This window comes from Alexandromys fortis, unplaced genomic scaffold (assembly GCF_014885135.2).
Source record: "Alexandromys fortis isolate MF-2015 unplaced genomic scaffold, M_Fortis_MF-2015_v1.1 scaffold_56, whole genome shotgun sequence".
NCBI classification, from domain to species: domain Eukaryota; kingdom Metazoa; phylum Chordata; class Mammalia; order Rodentia; family Cricetidae; genus Alexandromys; species Alexandromys fortis.
The window spans coordinates 9,331,644-9,348,664 of NW_026067935.1; the positions used below are offsets into that span (position 1 = coordinate 9,331,644).

The 17,021-nt window shown below is 45.2% G+C and overlaps 1 protein-coding gene across 5 annotated transcripts in view; it reads left to right on the plus strand.

Moving 5' to 3' along the window:
• The window catches only part of Igf2bp2 (insulin like growth factor 2 mRNA binding protein 2), a 111,912-nt gene that overhangs the window by 45,530 nt on the left and 49,361 nt on the right, over window positions 1-17,021 (plus strand). The window contains exon 3 of one of the 5 annotated variants that reach the window (XM_050146555.1): window positions 2,331-2,506. The exons of the other annotated variants lie outside the window; for them this stretch is intronic. Coding sequence (XP_050002512.1) covers window positions 2,355-2,506 — 152 coding nt within the window. The 5' untranslated portion in view covers window positions 2,331-2,354. The remainder of the gene's footprint in view (window positions 1-2,330; window positions 2,507-17,021) is intronic. 5 annotated transcript variants of the gene reach the window in all.

The window sequence follows — 17,021 nt, forward strand, 5'->3', positions numbered from 1 at the left end:
AGTTTTGTTTTGCGTGTTGGGAAGGAAGAGGACGGAAGTGGCGTGGAGAGAAGCGGGAGTGAACCAGTGCTTTGACAGCTTTGGGGGAAAGAATTAAAACTTTAACTTTGCGTTCTATTCTGAGGCCACCAGAAGATGTTTTGTGCTGATGTTCATTCCTCAGTCATGAGAAGTGGTAGGAGGGGCCAGGCATTACGTTATCTCTCAGAAAATATTAATTTGGACTTGAGTTAAAATTAGCAAGGGGAAGGAGGGAGAAGCAATAAATCATTGGACTCAAGTGATTTGGAAGCAGAGTAGTAGACCTCTCATGGCAGTAGGAGGGGCTTACATGAGTCCCACCAGGGTAGGGGTGAGGCTGGGTGCTGTGAGAGCTGTCAGGTAGAACCCTCTCTAAGTTGTGGCCTAGGTCGTCCCCTCTGCAGGCTGGAATCTGAGTCAGTGTGGCTTGTGACTAACGACTTGTCATAATGTCAGCTGCTTTATCGTAATATAGTTACACACAGGAGAGAGATCATCACCTATTTTTAGGAATCATCCTTCTGGGAATCGTGTTGATGATGGTCTCCAGCAAACCACTTCCAGGCCTGTGACATAAGCCTCCCAAGACGACTCCTCTCCGGCCACCTGCTGGTGCCCTGAGGTCACACCCTCCGCTCACTTGAGATCTGAGTCGCCTTTGCCCCACAGGACCTGAATGAGGCAGCCGGTTCCCAGCCACCAAGCTGCTGCCGATCTGAGTGGAGAAGCCTCACCTGCTCATTCCCATTTCCAGGACGTCTGCTTCGTACCTAGGACATCTGTGTAGTAACGCAGGTGCCTAAGCTGACCCTGCAGATGACAAAGCACAGAGACCCTTTACACTGCATTGCGAGAAGACAGAAAAGTCCAAAATAGCAGCCCTGACTTTTAAATGAGTGAGGGTCTTCTGCCGAGAACTTACCTACATCAAATTGCTTGATCAGTAGTTTTTGTTTTGTTTTGTTTTTTAAGAATGATTGCTTAGATTCGTGAAGTGGGCAGGCCTGAAGGGAAGCAGGGTGTCCACAAGCCGCTGGAGCTGCGCAGTGAATACCAGCCTCGGCCTCTGGCCTTTGTTCTTGCTTGAGCTCTGCCCGGCTTCGGAATGATTCCCAAACCACCCACCTCCGCATGACTTACCAGCACTCAGGGTCTTATTAGGAGCACATGGCAGGAAGAACTTAAGGGCAATTACTTGTTGCACTGGCTAGTTTTTATGTGGTCCCTTTGGAGAGGCCATGATGCATCGATGTTTGACCCAACCCAGCTGTGTTGCCTGTCAAAGCATGTGTTGTTTGTGACCTGTGTTGGACTATATTAGACCTATATTAACCATCAGACTTTGAGTAAATCCTCTTTGTAAGGTGAGTGGGTCTCATATACCAAAATAAATAAATAAATTTTAAAAAAGTTTTTATTTGTTCATTTGAAACAGCCCTGAATCTCAGGTTTGGCCCAAATCAATGACATAAGATTTCTGTCTTCCTGCCTCTACCTCTTGAGTGCTGAGATTGTTGTCATGTGCTACTACTCCCAGGTTTTAAGATCTGGGGACCACGCCTAACACTAGCCAGACACTCTTCTAGCTGACTCCATCCCTAGCCCCAGAAAGGTATTATTTTTGTAATAATAAAGGTACCATTTAAAAACCTTCAGTTATTCCCAGTTGTTGGTTTTCAAACCTCTGGCATTTTTGTAGGTTTTTTAAATTGCTGTTTTTGTTTATTGGAGTGAGTGGCCTCAGTGCTGTCCAGGCTGTTGTTGACCTCCTAGGCCTGCAGGATCCTCCTACCTTAGCTTTTCATGTGGCTGGAATGACAGGCCTGGCTTCCCTGTTTGTGCTGTTTCTCTGGTCTCTCTTAGTTTCTTGTCATTGTGACCACAGTACCTGAGAGAAGCCCAATAAGGGATGAGAGGAGTTTTAGTCCACCATGGCAGGGAAGCTCAGCAGAGTAGCTCAGTTTGTTGTAATTAGACTTTCCTTTGGGCCACCAGCTCACAAATACAACATGGAGACTTACTGCTAATTATGAGAGCTTGGCCTTAGCTTAGGCTTGTTCAACTAGCTCTTATACCTTGAATTAACCCATGGTTTTATTGATCTACGTTCTACCGCGTGACTTTTACCTCTCTCCCATTTTGTGTGTCTGACTCATTCCATGTATATCTTAATGGCATCCTCTTGTGTACCTCTCAGTTCATCTCCTACTTCCTCTTTCTTTGCCCGGAAGTCCCACCCACACCTCCTGCCTAGCTGTTGGCTGTTCAGCTCTTTATTAAACTGATCATAGCAATTTCTCTTCACACAGTGTATAAATATCCCACAACAGTTCATGGAGGTGAGAGAGTTTGGTGATGTTGTTCATATCATGGTGAATGGAAGCCAAGCGTGCTGGAACAAGACCCACCTTCTCCTGATTCTCAGCCTCTCAAGATGGTACCGCCAGCTGGATTCCAAGTGTTCAAAGCATGAGCCTGGAGCGGGGTTGGTGCCAAAGCGTTCCGTGACCTCACACAGTTCTCTCCCCGTGATGCTTTGCTTCCTTTCCCGCCTGCCAAGTTTTCATTCTTCAGGCTGATCAATGATTTTAAAAGTATTTCTTGCCAGTGTGCCTCATAGGGAAAACGTTCTCCCCCACCCTCACTCTTTTAGGTACACTCAGTTGCACTTCTTAGAGATAATTACCTTTTATTCCTTTTCATTCCTGCCTCAGCTCTGCAGCTGAGATTTTAGTTCACCTTAGATATCTATCTATGCTAGGCAAGCTCTACCCTGAGTATCATCCCTAGCTTTGGATGTCTATTCTAGACTTGATACTTTGTAAAAAAGTATTGTTACTTTGTATTTATATATGTGTGTGCAAGTGCCTGGGAAGACAGAGAGGGAGTCAGACCCCCTGGAGCTGGAATTATAGGTTGTTGTGAGTTGCCCAATGTGGATGCTGGGCACAGAAATTCAGGTCATCTGGAAGATGAGCAAGCACTCTTAGCTGCGGGCCGTCTCTCTAGCCCAACTCTACTCGTGAGGAAGAATTCCTCTTTGGCCTTCGGGTTCCTTTCCTGACCATGTAGTTCCGTAAGTTCTGAGCCCAGTGAGTTCCAATGGAAGCAGTCCACGGTTGCATGCTATCGAAGGGGAGGGCAGAACCAGCCCATGCCACGCCTACAGCGTAAACTGATGATGACACTCTATGAGGAAAAGAGCGAGTGGACACATGAGCACTACACCACAGGAGGGATGCAGAGGCTTTCTGTGATGTTAGAGGTGCGCCCGCAGTGCCTCAGGGACCGTCTAAGGAAGCCAATTGTGGTGTGTTGCTTGGAAATTCAACCTGAAGGAAGAAAAAAAAATCCCCCCCACACCTCTGACTGCTGAATTCTGGAATTAAAGGCATGAGCCACCAGTACTTGGCAAAAAAATATTATTTTAGGAGATGGCTAGATGTTAAACGAGGTATCTATCCATTGTCTTTTTTTTTTTAACCCAGACTTGAATTTTAGTCATTGGAAAGCTTTTTAAAAAATCATAGTGTGTGTGCACATACACATGTGCCATAGTGTGTGTGTTTAGGTCAGAGCATACCCTCAAGTGTCATTTGCCTTCTGCCTTGTTTGATACAGTTTTCATTATTTGCTGCTGCGTGTGTCAGACTGGCTGGCCCATGACCTGGGGAACCGCCTCGTTCTGCCTCTGTAGCTATAGGAACTTGGGACTGTAGAACCTGCTGTCACGTCCTCCTTTGCATGGGTTCTGAGGAGTCCTACTCTGGTTTCCTTTTTGCCCAGAAGTGTTTTACCCACGGAGCTGTCTCCTAGCCCTAGGAAAGCCTTTGATAAGCATGAGTGCCCGTGCTCAATGGGTGTATTTGGAGCACTGTCTGGAACCATGCTGCACAAGACAGTCAGAGTCCACTCTGCGGCCGCTCCTGATCCTAACAGCTGAGAGATAGTAAGCAGGGGTCCAGGGTGAAATGAGAGGCTAAGGATGTGAGTATGGAGGAGCTGAGTAAAAGGTCTGTGCTGGAATAGTGACCGAGAAAACTCAAAGGAGGCAGGTAGAGATTGTGAAGGGAGAAGAAACAGGACTTGGTGAATTAGTGAGTAGATACTCAAGCTTGACACAGAGAAGGATAACCAAGGTGACTCCGTGGTCCTGAGCTGGGGATCGTGCTGCTACTGTTGCTGTCTTATTACATAAAATGAACTCAGGAGCTGGAGTTGATCTTAGAAGACAGGATTTTAAATTTAGGTACTAGAAACAATGACTATGCCCTGCTGAATTTGGGTCAGACAGTTGCCTTATTTTTCATGATACAGTGGCTAAGTGGGCTCCCCAAGTATGAATTATTTTGGGAGATGGTAATTAACTTTTATTTAAACAAGAAATATATGAGTTGACTTTTTTCTAAGATAATTATGTATTAACTTTTCTGTATTTTCCCCAATGATGTTGAGTCTCTTGATACAAGGTCTGACACCTTGAGGCAGTAAAAACTAAGAATTAGGGGTCAGACCTGGAGACAGGACCAGGGGAAGCCGCCACGTTGGCCATGGAGCTCAAATGTTGGAAAGTAAATTCCTGCATTGACAGTGCTCGTCTAGCGGAGAAGCCTTTGAGTATCACGGCAAAGCAGAAAGCCCTTCTTTCCCACGGCCTCGGCATTTTGGGTACCATACAGCGTGATGCTTGAGTTCATTCTCACTGCTCTTAGCCCTCACATTTTCTCAGGTGACTGAGAGATTAGAACACAGTGCAAGCATCTTGCATATCTGAATTCTCCCCTTTACTGGAAAGAAGAGCTTCACAATATGCTCTTAACCAGCTTCCGGCCATAGGAAATATATAGAAAATACGCGTTGTTTTTTAAAACAAATTTTGCTAACAAAGCTAAATTTTCCATTAAAAATGGGAAAAATACAGCAGCTGCTTTGGGGGCATGAATAAGAAATTTAAAGACCATCAATGTTAGAATTGCCGAAAAATGAGAAATAGAAGTGCTTTTAAAAATGTTGACAGTTGCATTGGCTTATTCACTTTATATTTTTTAAAAATTTTTTTAAAATTTATTTGTTTATTTATTTTGTATACAATATTCTGTCTGTGTGTATGCCTGCAGGCCAGAAGAGGGCACCAAACCCCATTACAGATGGCTGTGAGCCACCATGTGGTTGCTGGGAATTGAACTCAAGACCTTTGGAAGAACAGGCAATGCTCTTAACCACTGAGCCATCTATCCAGCCCCTTTATATTTTTATGTGTTACATGTGAGGCTCAGAAGACCCCTCTTCTGACACTGGGAGGCTGGTGTCTGCTTGCACCGTGTGGATCTGGGCCCCAGGATGGAGCTTGGTGGCAGCACTTGTACTCAGGGCTAAAATGCTTTTGAAATCAGCAATGTGAATGTTTTTCTCTGATCAGACGAGTGTATTATCGTCACTGTCACTCGAACTTTGTCATCCAGTAGTTGTGTTCCCACACACGCTCAGTGGAGGAGGAAGTTCAGAGCTTTAAATCTGAAGTCAGCTAGGGCCGAAGAGCCCAGCCATGACTGCTTCGGGTGCCCTGGTAGTGTTTACTGTATACTTGCCTGGTTATCTTGGGAACAGGTTCTTTTCTCTTTGAACTAAACTGAGTTCTTTTCTTGGTTTGATGTTGGGGACCTTTTGAACATAATGTGACTTTTCATTGTACTAGGGCATTTGTCCTTTAATAAGAGGCCACATCCAGGCTAATTCTGAGTCTGATCGTTCACTGGGTAGGAAAAGGATTTGAGAACTTTTTCCTGTTCAGTCTTTCCCTGAGTGAGAAGAGATGACCACAGGAAATGAGCTTGCTCAAAGCTAGTGGGCCTGGGAGGAGGTGGCAGTCAGGGAGTCACCATAGAGACACAAGGTTAGACTGTCAGAGTGAGGACCCCAGTGACTGTCTACGCTTGTTCATGCTGATTGCCTGTTTGCATTGTAGGCTCCAGAGTTTGTTATCATTGTTAGTGCCCAAACAGTAATGAAGTGTTTTAACTTCGTATTCGAGTGAGGACCAAAACTTCTCGGTGGTTTTTTTCTATGATATTTCTTAGTCCAGATGACTGATAAATAAACCAGTAGGCAATCATCCTTTAACAACCCAGCCTTGATGTATATAAATGTTTAGGTTAAATTACTGTTCTTGGTCTAGCAGGATAGCTCAGTGCAGTGGGTGAAGGTCACTGCCATCAAGCCTGAGTTCGAGCCCTACAACCTGCATGTAGAGGAGAGAACAGATTCCCAGTTCCCTCAGGTAATCCTCTCACCTAAGCTGCACCATGGAACATGTGTGCATGCGTGCACATACAAAGTAATGATACTTTTCTCAATAAGCTCAAACTGGAGGAAAGAGAAGTTCTTAGATAACAGCACCTGTTTTTAAGTTGTTTTAGTGGCTGGCCAGAGTGTTATGGGATTCTGAGTTCGTCGGTGGTATTGAAGTTCTCTGTGTCAAGAACTTGGAGATAAAAGAACCCAAAGTTGAAGGATAGGAAAAGGGATGGATCCATGAAGAGTTGAGGGGAAGGGAGGTGACTATGTTCGAACACCTGGTATAGAATTCCCAAAGAAGTAGTTTAAAAATGAGAGAGAGAGAGAGAGAGAGAGAGAGAGAGAGAGAGAGAGAGAGAGAGAGAGAGAGAGAGAGAGAGAATATGAATTGGGAAGAATGGAATTTAGGCTGACTTTAGAATTATGCAGGGACAGCCATCCATTGGAGAGTGGGGTTGCCATGGTGATGGTGTGATGGAGAATTTCAGCCTCTAATGGTTGTACATACCGTGTCTGTCAAGTTCTCCCGGTCTAGAGTGTGGCGACTGTGAAGGGTTTAATAGAACTAGTTGTTGGTGCTGCTGGAACGTTGGTGTTGACTTCCCACAGTGGTGACAGCAGGCTTTGGAAGTTCTTTCTGGGTTGCCAGCCACTGTTCCTGATGTCAAGGCACAAGGATGCTTTCTCTGACACCAGACACAGACAGGCAATAGTCATGGGACTCGTACACTGTGTGTCCTCTCTCTCTGCTGCTGAAGGCCGCATGATTGTGAAGACGGGTTTCGTTTTGTCAACACAGGGACTTGCGCTGTAGTTTTAGCCTGTAACTTGTTTTGTAGACAGTGGTCTCAAACTTGTTGTGCTCCTGTCTCTGACGACCGGGTACGGTTGTCTGCCACCGCCCTCAGCTAGAGGAACCCTTTTTGTTTATTCTAAATTGTAGTGTGTATCATTTGTGTACAAGTGTGATGTGCCTTGGCATGTGGGTAGAGGTCAGAGGACAGCTTTGTGGAGTTCGCTCTCTCCATCCACTTTCCTCTAGGGCTTTGGATTCAGTTCTGCAGACTTGCTTGGCAAGTGCCCTTACCTGCTGTGCCGTCCTGATCCTGGGATCCCTTTTAAAAGACAGAACTTTGGTCACCACTGGGGACAGCCCAACCTACTAAAGAAACAGAACTAGTCTCTGTCCATAGATTGAGAACAAGAACAAAGACCTTGTAGAAACAAAGCCTCCAAGACCCTAAGTAGCCAGTCTTCAAGCCCAGGGCTGTGACAGTGCTGTGCTTCAAGGTCCATGAGAGGTGCAGGCTAAGAGTGTTAACACTTTGGAGAGCGTTTAAATATATGGCAGTTTTAGAACCAAGATTTATTTATAGACATATATGTGTATGTGTGTGTGTGTGTGTGTGTGTGTGTGTGTGTGTGTATTTTTTGGTTTTTGAGACAGGATTTCTCTGTGTTGCCCTGGCTGTCCTGGAACTCCTCCGAAGTCAGCTTGCCTTGATCTCACAGAGAATCCACCCACCTCTGCCTCTTGAGTGCTGGGATTAAAACATGCGCCACCACCTCAAAGCTAAAATATATATTTCTTAATTCACTAAATGAGCGCTTGCATACCCTGGTGTGGTAGCACATGAGAGCAACCCCAGTACTTGATAGCAGAGGCAGGAGAATTATTGCAAGTTTTAAGCTATCCAAGCCTACATAAGCAAAACTCAATATTAAAAATTTAAGAAGTACCTGCTTAAATTTTTTTTTAAAGTTTGAAGCTGCAGGTGGGTGGTTAATTTTGGACGTGTGAAGACCTTGAGTTCAGATATGTAAACCCCTTACCGTGGGTGATTTGAAAATTGTTCATGCTGATGTTTTGTAGGTCTCTGCCTTTTCTGCTTTGATTTTGCTTCTGTCATTGATTTTCTTTTTCCTTTCCTTTCCTTTCCTTTCCTTTTATTCACTTTATTCCTTTTATTTCATACTTCTAGAAAAAGCAATTCAAAAATGAAAAAGTGGACACACTCAGAAGTGTGGCCATACTTGGATACCTAGTTTTTTTTTTAAACTAAAATATAATTACATCATTTCCCTTCTCTTTCCTTTCTTCAACTTCTCCCACGTTGTCTTCTCCCCTGTTCTCAAATTCATGGCCTCTTTTTCTCGTGTGTGTGTGTGTGTGTGTGTGTGTATTTGATGACACATGCCTGAGATCCTACACATGGACAGTGAAGTCAGGGAGCAAGCTTCCAGGGTTCTTCTAGGTTACACAGTGAGTACACAGTGAGTTTAAGTATTGCCTGAGCTATATAACACTCTTGTCTCAATAATAATAGTAATAATAAAATAAAACAATATTAGTGGGGTTGGAGGGAAGGGGAGAAAATGATGTAAATATATTTAAAATTTAAAATATATTAAAAAATAATTAAAATGGAGCTGGAGAGATGGATCAGAGGTTAAGAGCACCAGCTGCTCTTCCAGAGGTCCTGAGTTCAATTCCCAGCAACCACATGGTGGCTCACAACCATTTGTAATGAGATCTGGTGCCCTCTTCTGGCATACAGGTATACATGCAGGCAGAACACCATATACATATAAATAAATCTTAAAAAATAATTAAAATGTTAGTTAAACCATGAGCCGAAGTTGAAATAATAGTGACAGGTGCCTTGCAGTTTCTTGTTACTTTTATCCCCACTTCTTCCTCCATATGTGATCTTTCTCACATGGCCCCAAGCCCTAGGAATCAAGCCATGTCTCATAGCCAAGAATGAAAGGTAAGAGCTGGCCATTTATAATTACTTATCTTTGAGACAGAGTCCTATTACTTATCTTTGAGTTTGCAATCCTCCTGTCTCAGCTTCCTCAGCACTGGGCCCACAGGGATGTGCCTGACACTCGTCTGAGAGCTGACCTTTACTGTAGGAAGGGTGACAATCTGTTTGAACCAGCGTCTAAGTCCTGAGGTAGGGCCCCGTCCTGCCTCCTCAGTGTTGCTGAGGACAGTGTTCATCATTAAATGTTGTCTGTGTTCACTGGGAAAACCTGACTGGGTCGTGTGGAGCCTGGCCCTTGAACACATGGAGCCGGCTGGTTTTATAGCCACGCTTACTATAAGAGCAGTGAGATAGTGTGACCACTTTGTAGCTCTAAGCGGGATATCCCTCAAGTCAAACGTGTCAGGCCTTGTAGACTCTATTTTAAGTTTTATGAAAAATGGGTTTTTTTTTGTCATTATTGTTCCAGAATTTGGGAATCAGGTTAGAGCTGAAGTGTTTTGTCTGTCTGTGTTAGGAATGAAGTCCCCACTAAATGACAGTGCAGCATTTTGGGTTCCAGTGAGTTTGGGGATCACTGATCTTATAGAGTCCTTTATATAATAGGGTAGATAGTCCTAAGTTTGGGGAGGAATTGTGGCTCTCCTTGAGGGAGAGTCATCTTCCCAAACCTGGTCTCTTGGCTACTTTGGTTAGCAAGGGGTAGTTAAAGTCGACATGGCCTTACCTAAAAGACAGCTTACAACCTGGCCTAGGCTTGTTTCCTTGTTTGTCTTGATTACAGTCCTCCAGCACCCTAGGGCCTTTGTCAACCACCCAGCTGCACTCAGTGTGTCAAGTGTGACGCCACCTGTCGGGAAGCAGCTGGGCTGTGGACTGCTCAGCCCTTAACTCTCAGCTCTTGTTTTGTGGCCAGTGTTTTGTGTCTCTCTTCTCTAGTGTCCTGCTTTAGTGAACGGGTGGGAGCCGTGGGGGCAGATGCTGGACTCATGCTCTAATTCCAGCTGTTCTCGACATCACTTTTCTCCGTCTTGCCTGGCTAGTGCTTTCTGCTGGTTCACCAGGCCCGCTTTCCCACTGTCTTTGGGGCAGGAAGGGAAACTTCACGATACCAACCAGTGGACAGACAGAGTTTTGCTCAGTAGATGTTTATGGATCTTCTCTTCTGGGCTCACGGATAAAGTGTGAGAACTGGGGCTGCACCCCAGAACCCCTCTAAAGCAGGTGGGCGTGTCAGGCACCTGTGAGCCCCAGCACAGTACCTCAGACTGACTGGAGATGGCAGATCCGGCCTCAGTGAGGAACCCGCCTCAGTAAATAAGTGAGCAGTGATGAAGACAAGCCCGACACAGCTTCCAGCCGCGAACGCATGCAGCCACACACGTCCCAACATGCACACACATGCATGCGTGCCGCACACAGAGTCTCGTGCGACTTAACAAACAGAAGATGGTCCCTAACCTTGAACCCTGTAACCTCAGACCTTTGAGGTTTTTCTTCAGTCTCTGGTGTGACTTTCTTGCCCTGGCAGCACACTTTCGAAAGGGCAGTGTCAGCTCTGCTCTGTAGACCCCCCTCCCTTGGATGCTCATGCTTCCACGGAACTGGGACCAGTCTGTCCTTTTTGGGTGACAGTTGTTGGGGAAAGGTCAGAGCAGATTGTCGTCCACAAGCTCTCCCTTCATTTTGTCAGGACAAATGCCTAGGATGCTGAGCACAGATGTTTCAGTAAACAAAGATTTGCTTTATTAAGAAATACTTTTTTTCCTAGATGAAAGCATAGTGTACTGAATTTGACCGAAAGATGAAAACTATGATTCTGTCTCTTAAAAACAAAAAATATTAGGCAGTGGTGGCACACGCCCTTAATCCCAATCCCGCAGAGGCGGGCTGATCTCAGTGAGTTCAAGGCCAGCCTGGTCTTCAACAGAATGAGTTCCAGGATAGCCAGGGCTACACAAGAAACCCTATCTCAGAAAAACCCAAAACAAAGAAAGTGAGCCAGTGCCTGCTTGGTCCAGCTCCCTCAACTCTTTCTTCTCTCATTTCTTATGAAGTTACTCACTACCTTTAATTTTTTTTTAAACATAGACATACAATGTGCGCCTCCCCCGCACACACACTAGCTCAGTAAATGAGTATAAATTAAATCCCCAGGTAGCCACTACTCAGACAAAGAACATCAGAAATAACATTATTTCCATTGTTGGAATACTAACAACTAAAATTATTTTTTTTTAATCTTTCCTGAGTGTCTCACATGACTGTCTCAGGAATAAAATAAGGCTGTATTTAAGTGCTTGTGCTCAGTAGCCGGAAGGCATCTCCCATGTGCTGGGATCTGCAAAGGTGACAGGTGCTCCAGCATTCTTCACTGCTGCAGCCCGAGGCTGCTGTGTCACACGGAGAAGTGAGCTGAGAGCACATGACAGCTGCACTAGCTTCCCTCAGTGCACAGGTCCCTCCCAGGGAGCCCTCCTCAGGGACTTAGGTGTCAGACAACTGTTAGCATTAACTCATGTTTAAAGTGCTTTCTTCCTGGTTGGGCTGAATGCCTGCTGTTGACTTCTGGGTTGTCATGTCTGGTGGAAGACGGCTGTGGATGGGTGCTGATTAGCAGGACGTCACCCAGCCAGAACTCAGAATTCTAGTCAGTGTTTGGTTTATTATGTGTATATTCATATGTTTGTGGGTGTGCGTGTGTGTTGAGAACAGAGGCCAACATCAGGCATCTCACTCAATTGCTTCCGTCTTATTTTTGAGAGTCTCTCATTGAACATGGGGCATCCCAATTCAGCTATACTGGTTGGCCAGTAGACCCTGGGGAGCTTCTGTCTCTGCCACCCCTAGCATTGGGATTATAGGCCTGTGCTGCCTCACCTGGCTTTTAAAAATGTGGGTGATGAAAGCCAGGTATTAGGGTGCATGCCTTTAATCACAGTGCTTGAGAGGCAGAAACAGACAGAGCTCTGAGTTTGAAGGCAACCTGGTCCACATACCGGGTTCCAGGGCTACAAAGAGAGACCCTATCTGCCCCCCCCCCAAAAAAAACAAGTTCTGCAGGTCATTCATGTTTAGTAGAGTGCCACTTCCCAAGAAGCTTGACTTCCTAGGGATTTTGATGCTTTCTTGAGCCTGCCATGAATCTTGCTGAACCTAAGTGGAGAACACCAGAACCTGCACAGAGAGCATCACAAGTGCTGTGGGCAACAAGTGACAGTGAGCACGGACACAGTACACATGTCTCTGCGGCGCAAACATGCTGTGTACAAGTTCAGATTAGATGAAGTAGGAAGGTTGCTGAGCCAGATGTGGTGGAGCACACCTCGTCTCAACCCTTGGAAGCTAATGTCAGAGGATCCTCTGAGCTCGAGGCCAGACCTGGTCTCAGCTCTCTCCACCCCAGCTGTATTTGGTGCTCTGGTACAGGGAGGTACTTAGAGTTATAAGCTGTCAGTCCTCCCTCCTGTTCTCCCTCCCTCCCCTCTGCCTCCCTTCCCTTCCCTTCCCTTCCCTTCCCTTCCCTTCCCTTCCCTTCCCTTTTTTCTCCCTCCCTTCCTCCCTCCCTCCCTCCCTCCTCTTTTTTCTTGAGAAAATCATTTATTCCATGTGTATGTGTGTTTGTCTGCATGTATGTCTGTGCACCGCATGCATTCAGTACCTGCAGAGGCCAGAAGAGGGCATCAGATTCCCTGGAACTGGAGTTACAGGCAGTTGTGAGCTGTCACATAGGTTCTGGGAATAGAACCTGGGTCCTCTGCAAGAACAAGTGAATGACTGAACCCGTTCTCCAGCCCCCTAAACTGCCAATTCTTTTTTTTTTTTTTTTTTTTTTTTTTTTTTTTTTTTTTTTTTTTTTTTTTTTGGTTTTTCGAGACAGGGTTTCTCTGAGGTTTTGGAGCCTGTCCTGGAACTAGCTCTTGTAGACCAGGCTGGTCTCGAACTCACAGAGATCCGCCTGCCTCTGTCTCCCGAGTGCTAGGATTAAAGGCGTGCGCCACCACCGCCCGGCCTAAACTGCCAATTCTTTAAAAAAAAAAAAAAAGCAAATTGATGCAGGAAAATAAATTTATTTACATTTAACCAAAGCAGTGAGAAAAAGACTCCTAGCTGCTTTCTGTGTTTCCTGTAATCACTTTTGGAAGTTTTATAGAAAAGATGAAACCAAAGCCAGAACATTAGCGTATGTTCCTGGGGGGCGAGTTCTTCCTCTGCCTGGCATCCGGCTTCAGCCTTTCCCTCCCCCAGCACTGGATTCCTGGAGAAATTTTCATGCTTTGCTGTCTGTTGTTCCAGTAGTCTGAAAGCAGGAAGGAAGGGCTCACAGAGAGAGTGTCTTTGGAATAGTGTGTCAGGGCAGCTGTTGCAGTGAGTGTATCTGCTTCCCATATTTTTGTTTTAATTGCACAAATGGGACATGCACATTTTCATGCACACTGTTGGCAGAATTATTCCAAAGCTTGGATCAGATCACAGATTTGAGCTACCCTTGGAGTCCTAGTCTGGTTTGTTTTTACTGTAGGGGTTTTTGGAGAGCTCTTGGGGAATGGAACTACCTAGAGAGTTTATCAAGGGTGGGGTATGCACCAGTTACAGAAAGATGTCGACAGATTGGGAGGAATCTAAAGAGGAGCCAACACTGTTGGAAGGAGGGACAGAGGAGACATGAAAGGAACTAAATAGCACAGCTTGGCCAAAGCTATGAGAAAGGGTGTGTGACAGCCCTTAAGAATGGACGTGAAGAACATAAACATTACATCTTTAGAACCATGCAAACCAGAAATAAAAATGAACACTCTGCATGAAAATGCTGTAACAAAACCCATGACTCTGTATGCTAACCTAAAATACCAATTTTTTTAAAAAAAAATTATATATGTCTGAGAGTTTTGTGGGCTACCAGTGGAAGTCAGATAATGGCTTGGGCCTCCTGGAACCGGCGTTACAGATGACTGTGAGCTGCCATGTGGGTGCTGGGAACTGAACCCAGGACCTCTGCAAGACCAGTCAGTGCCCTTAACCACCAAGCCAACTAAAAACCCCTAAAATTAAAATAAAAAAATCTCTAAAAGAGCTGGGTGGTGGTGGAGCACGCCTTTAATCCCAGCACTCAGGAGGCAGAAGCAGGCAGATCTCTTTGAGTTCAAGGCCAGCCCGGCCTATGGAGCAGGGTCCAGGACAGCCAAGGCTATTGCACAGAGAAATCTCATCTTGAACAACCAAAAGGGGGAAAAAAACTCTAAAGGAAAAAAATAATGGTCAGCATTAAAAAATTATTTTTATTATGGTGAAACTTCTTAGCTTGGAATTAAAGTCGGAAAGGAATGTCAGAAGCTGCTGTGTGGGAGACACTGAGCTGCCGAGGGCTTTTTCCAGGTCTAATTTTGAAGACTGAGGTCATCCTCTTCCTGGCGAGGATTTCTCACCCAGTTCTGATTGCACAGTTTTGCATATCAGGGTCAGCAGGAGGAGTTCGGTTGCAGTCAGTGGGAGCCAGGCAGCCTCCCTGTCGTGTTGCAGAGACTCACTGACACTGAGAAGTTTGTTTTTTTAACTCCATCAGCTTCCTCCCTCATGGTGCCCCCTGCTGGGATTTCTGATTATAAAGAAGATGGAAGAGCACAGTGGTGAATGGCCACGTTGGGTAAAGAGGGCAGCAGGCTTGCACCGCAGCTCACTTGCCCTTGAGTTGTGATACAGCAGCACTTTTTCAGGAATCTGTAGGTGTCTGTAAGAGAACTGGGAGAGATTTACATCTTGGTGTCGTAGCAAAAGGCCATTGCTTTAGGTTAAAAGGTGTGTACATTTTAGAAGAGAATTAAAGGGAATTGGAAACTCTGAACCTCTGAAGATAAACCTGAAACCTGTTAGTCCTGGACTATGAAGCCTGTTAAAGAGGCACACCTGTCTGTATTTTAGCAGGAAACTTAGCAAATGAAGTAATGAGCTACTGGTACCTTAAGCCATCGAATGCCATTTGATCTAAGAGGGATAAATGAGCAGAAATGAGCTTTTTTAGCTACACAGGAAATCCCAAATCTCTCCTTAGTCCTTGGAGAACACCAGCCTAGAAGCAGTGCTTGCTGAGTACAAGAGGCCCAAAGATTTTCCTGTTGGGGAGGGGGGAGATTTAGTCTGCCTGTCTTGGCAGGATGAGAAGATGGATTCCCTGGTGGCATCCAGGAAGCTGAAGAGATGGCCGCTTTTTGGTGTGTGAGTGGCTTTGCCAAACCCAAAGGCAAGCCTCAAGATGGAAGATCTTCTGGAGAAGCTATAGGATGCTGTGGGAGCTGGCATGTCTCAGTGTTAGAAGCTCTTTTGTTAAATGCCATACTCTCAGATCTGTAAAGGCATTTGAGAATTAGGTCCCATTACCTGTTATTTTAAACTGGGCATATAAGCTAAATTTAGACATGTATTTTACTCATTTAGTTACAGCTTACCAATGCCAGTAAATGTAAGAAGATTAAAAGGAATGTTTTAATAAGTCAAAGAACACTAGCACATGTAGGTACTCTTACCCAAGATGGTGGTGAGGTCACGTGTTTGTATTTTTCCAGAGTTGTTGTAATCTGGAGGTATAAGTTTTACAGATCTTAAAATGTGCACACATATACACATAAAGACCTAACACAGTCATACTATGAAAACCACCCACATAGTCACAGAGGCATAGTGTGGCCACATTATTCTAACAGACAGACAAATAAAACACTTTTAGAAACCTGTGTCAGCTGACCAACTTAAAATTCCAGTGTAGGTAGGCGGCAGAAGCCAGGGAAGCACAGAGGTGGTCCCATTAAAGACCAGACTAGAGTAAAAGGACAGGGGAAACAGATCCATTTAGAGAATCCCAGAGTGAGACAAACAGCTAGAGGGGGTGGGGGAAGGGAAGTGGAGGTGGGAGCACACATCTAGAGCCTTGTTTGTTATTACGTTAGATGTTAGCCGCAAACTAAAAGGATTTTTATAAAAGGCAGCCCAAGGGTGTTTGAGGATTTGGCTTCGAATCATAAGAACCCATTTAGAAGCCCATGTTAATTGGGACTCAAGCCTGTTGCAGTGCGTCCACCAGACAGAACTCTTGAGTCAAAACGGGAGTCGTGAGAAATGAGTGGCAGACGTCTCTGGTCCTAACAATTTCCACCTCAGCCCGCTTGAGTCGGGCTTTCGGCACTGCTGCAACTTCAATGGAAATCATTACACTAACTCTTCCTTCCTGAGTCCAGACTCTGAAGAAACGGAGAGGAGAGAGTGCTTGGTGACAGATGGAGACAGGGATCCTGTGGAGCAGAGAGATATGTTGTTGGTAGCTTGGGAGTTCTGAGAGAGGCTCTCCAAGAACAAGAGTGATGACGGGAACTTCACCTCACGCACATAGAGTGGCCTGGCACTTGTGTGAATTGCTGTCATGGTTGAGATACATATGACACGTGATGGAAGACCCCTCCATACAGTCTCTGGTTCTAGGATATAGTCACCATTGGAGCAGTTACCACAAAGCTCATTAGTTCACACTTGACTAACGTTGAACTTGTTACTCGTAAGAGATACCTCTTAACATATTGATCTGTCCAGCCCATGGGCTTTGGGAGCAGGTTCGCCAGGGCAAATCCTGACTGTGGCATGGACTCACTATAAAGCTTTGGCAGTACAACTATCCCCCTTCATTTTGTCTCTATAAAGTGGGACTGCCAGTATTTCCTAAGAGTATTGTAAGTGTGAAACCAAATAGTGTACAGTAGGCAGCCAAATGCCTTCCTTAGGCTCATCTCTTCACTTATAAAAGCCCTGATTACTGTTCAGACATGGGCATCATTGCTTTCCTTCATTAAAAACTGTTTAGGGGAAAAGTAAATACAGCACTGGGAGAATTGTGATGTCATTTCTCCAGGACCTGCTAGCGAGGTCTTCATAAAACTGTAGCATCTCTTT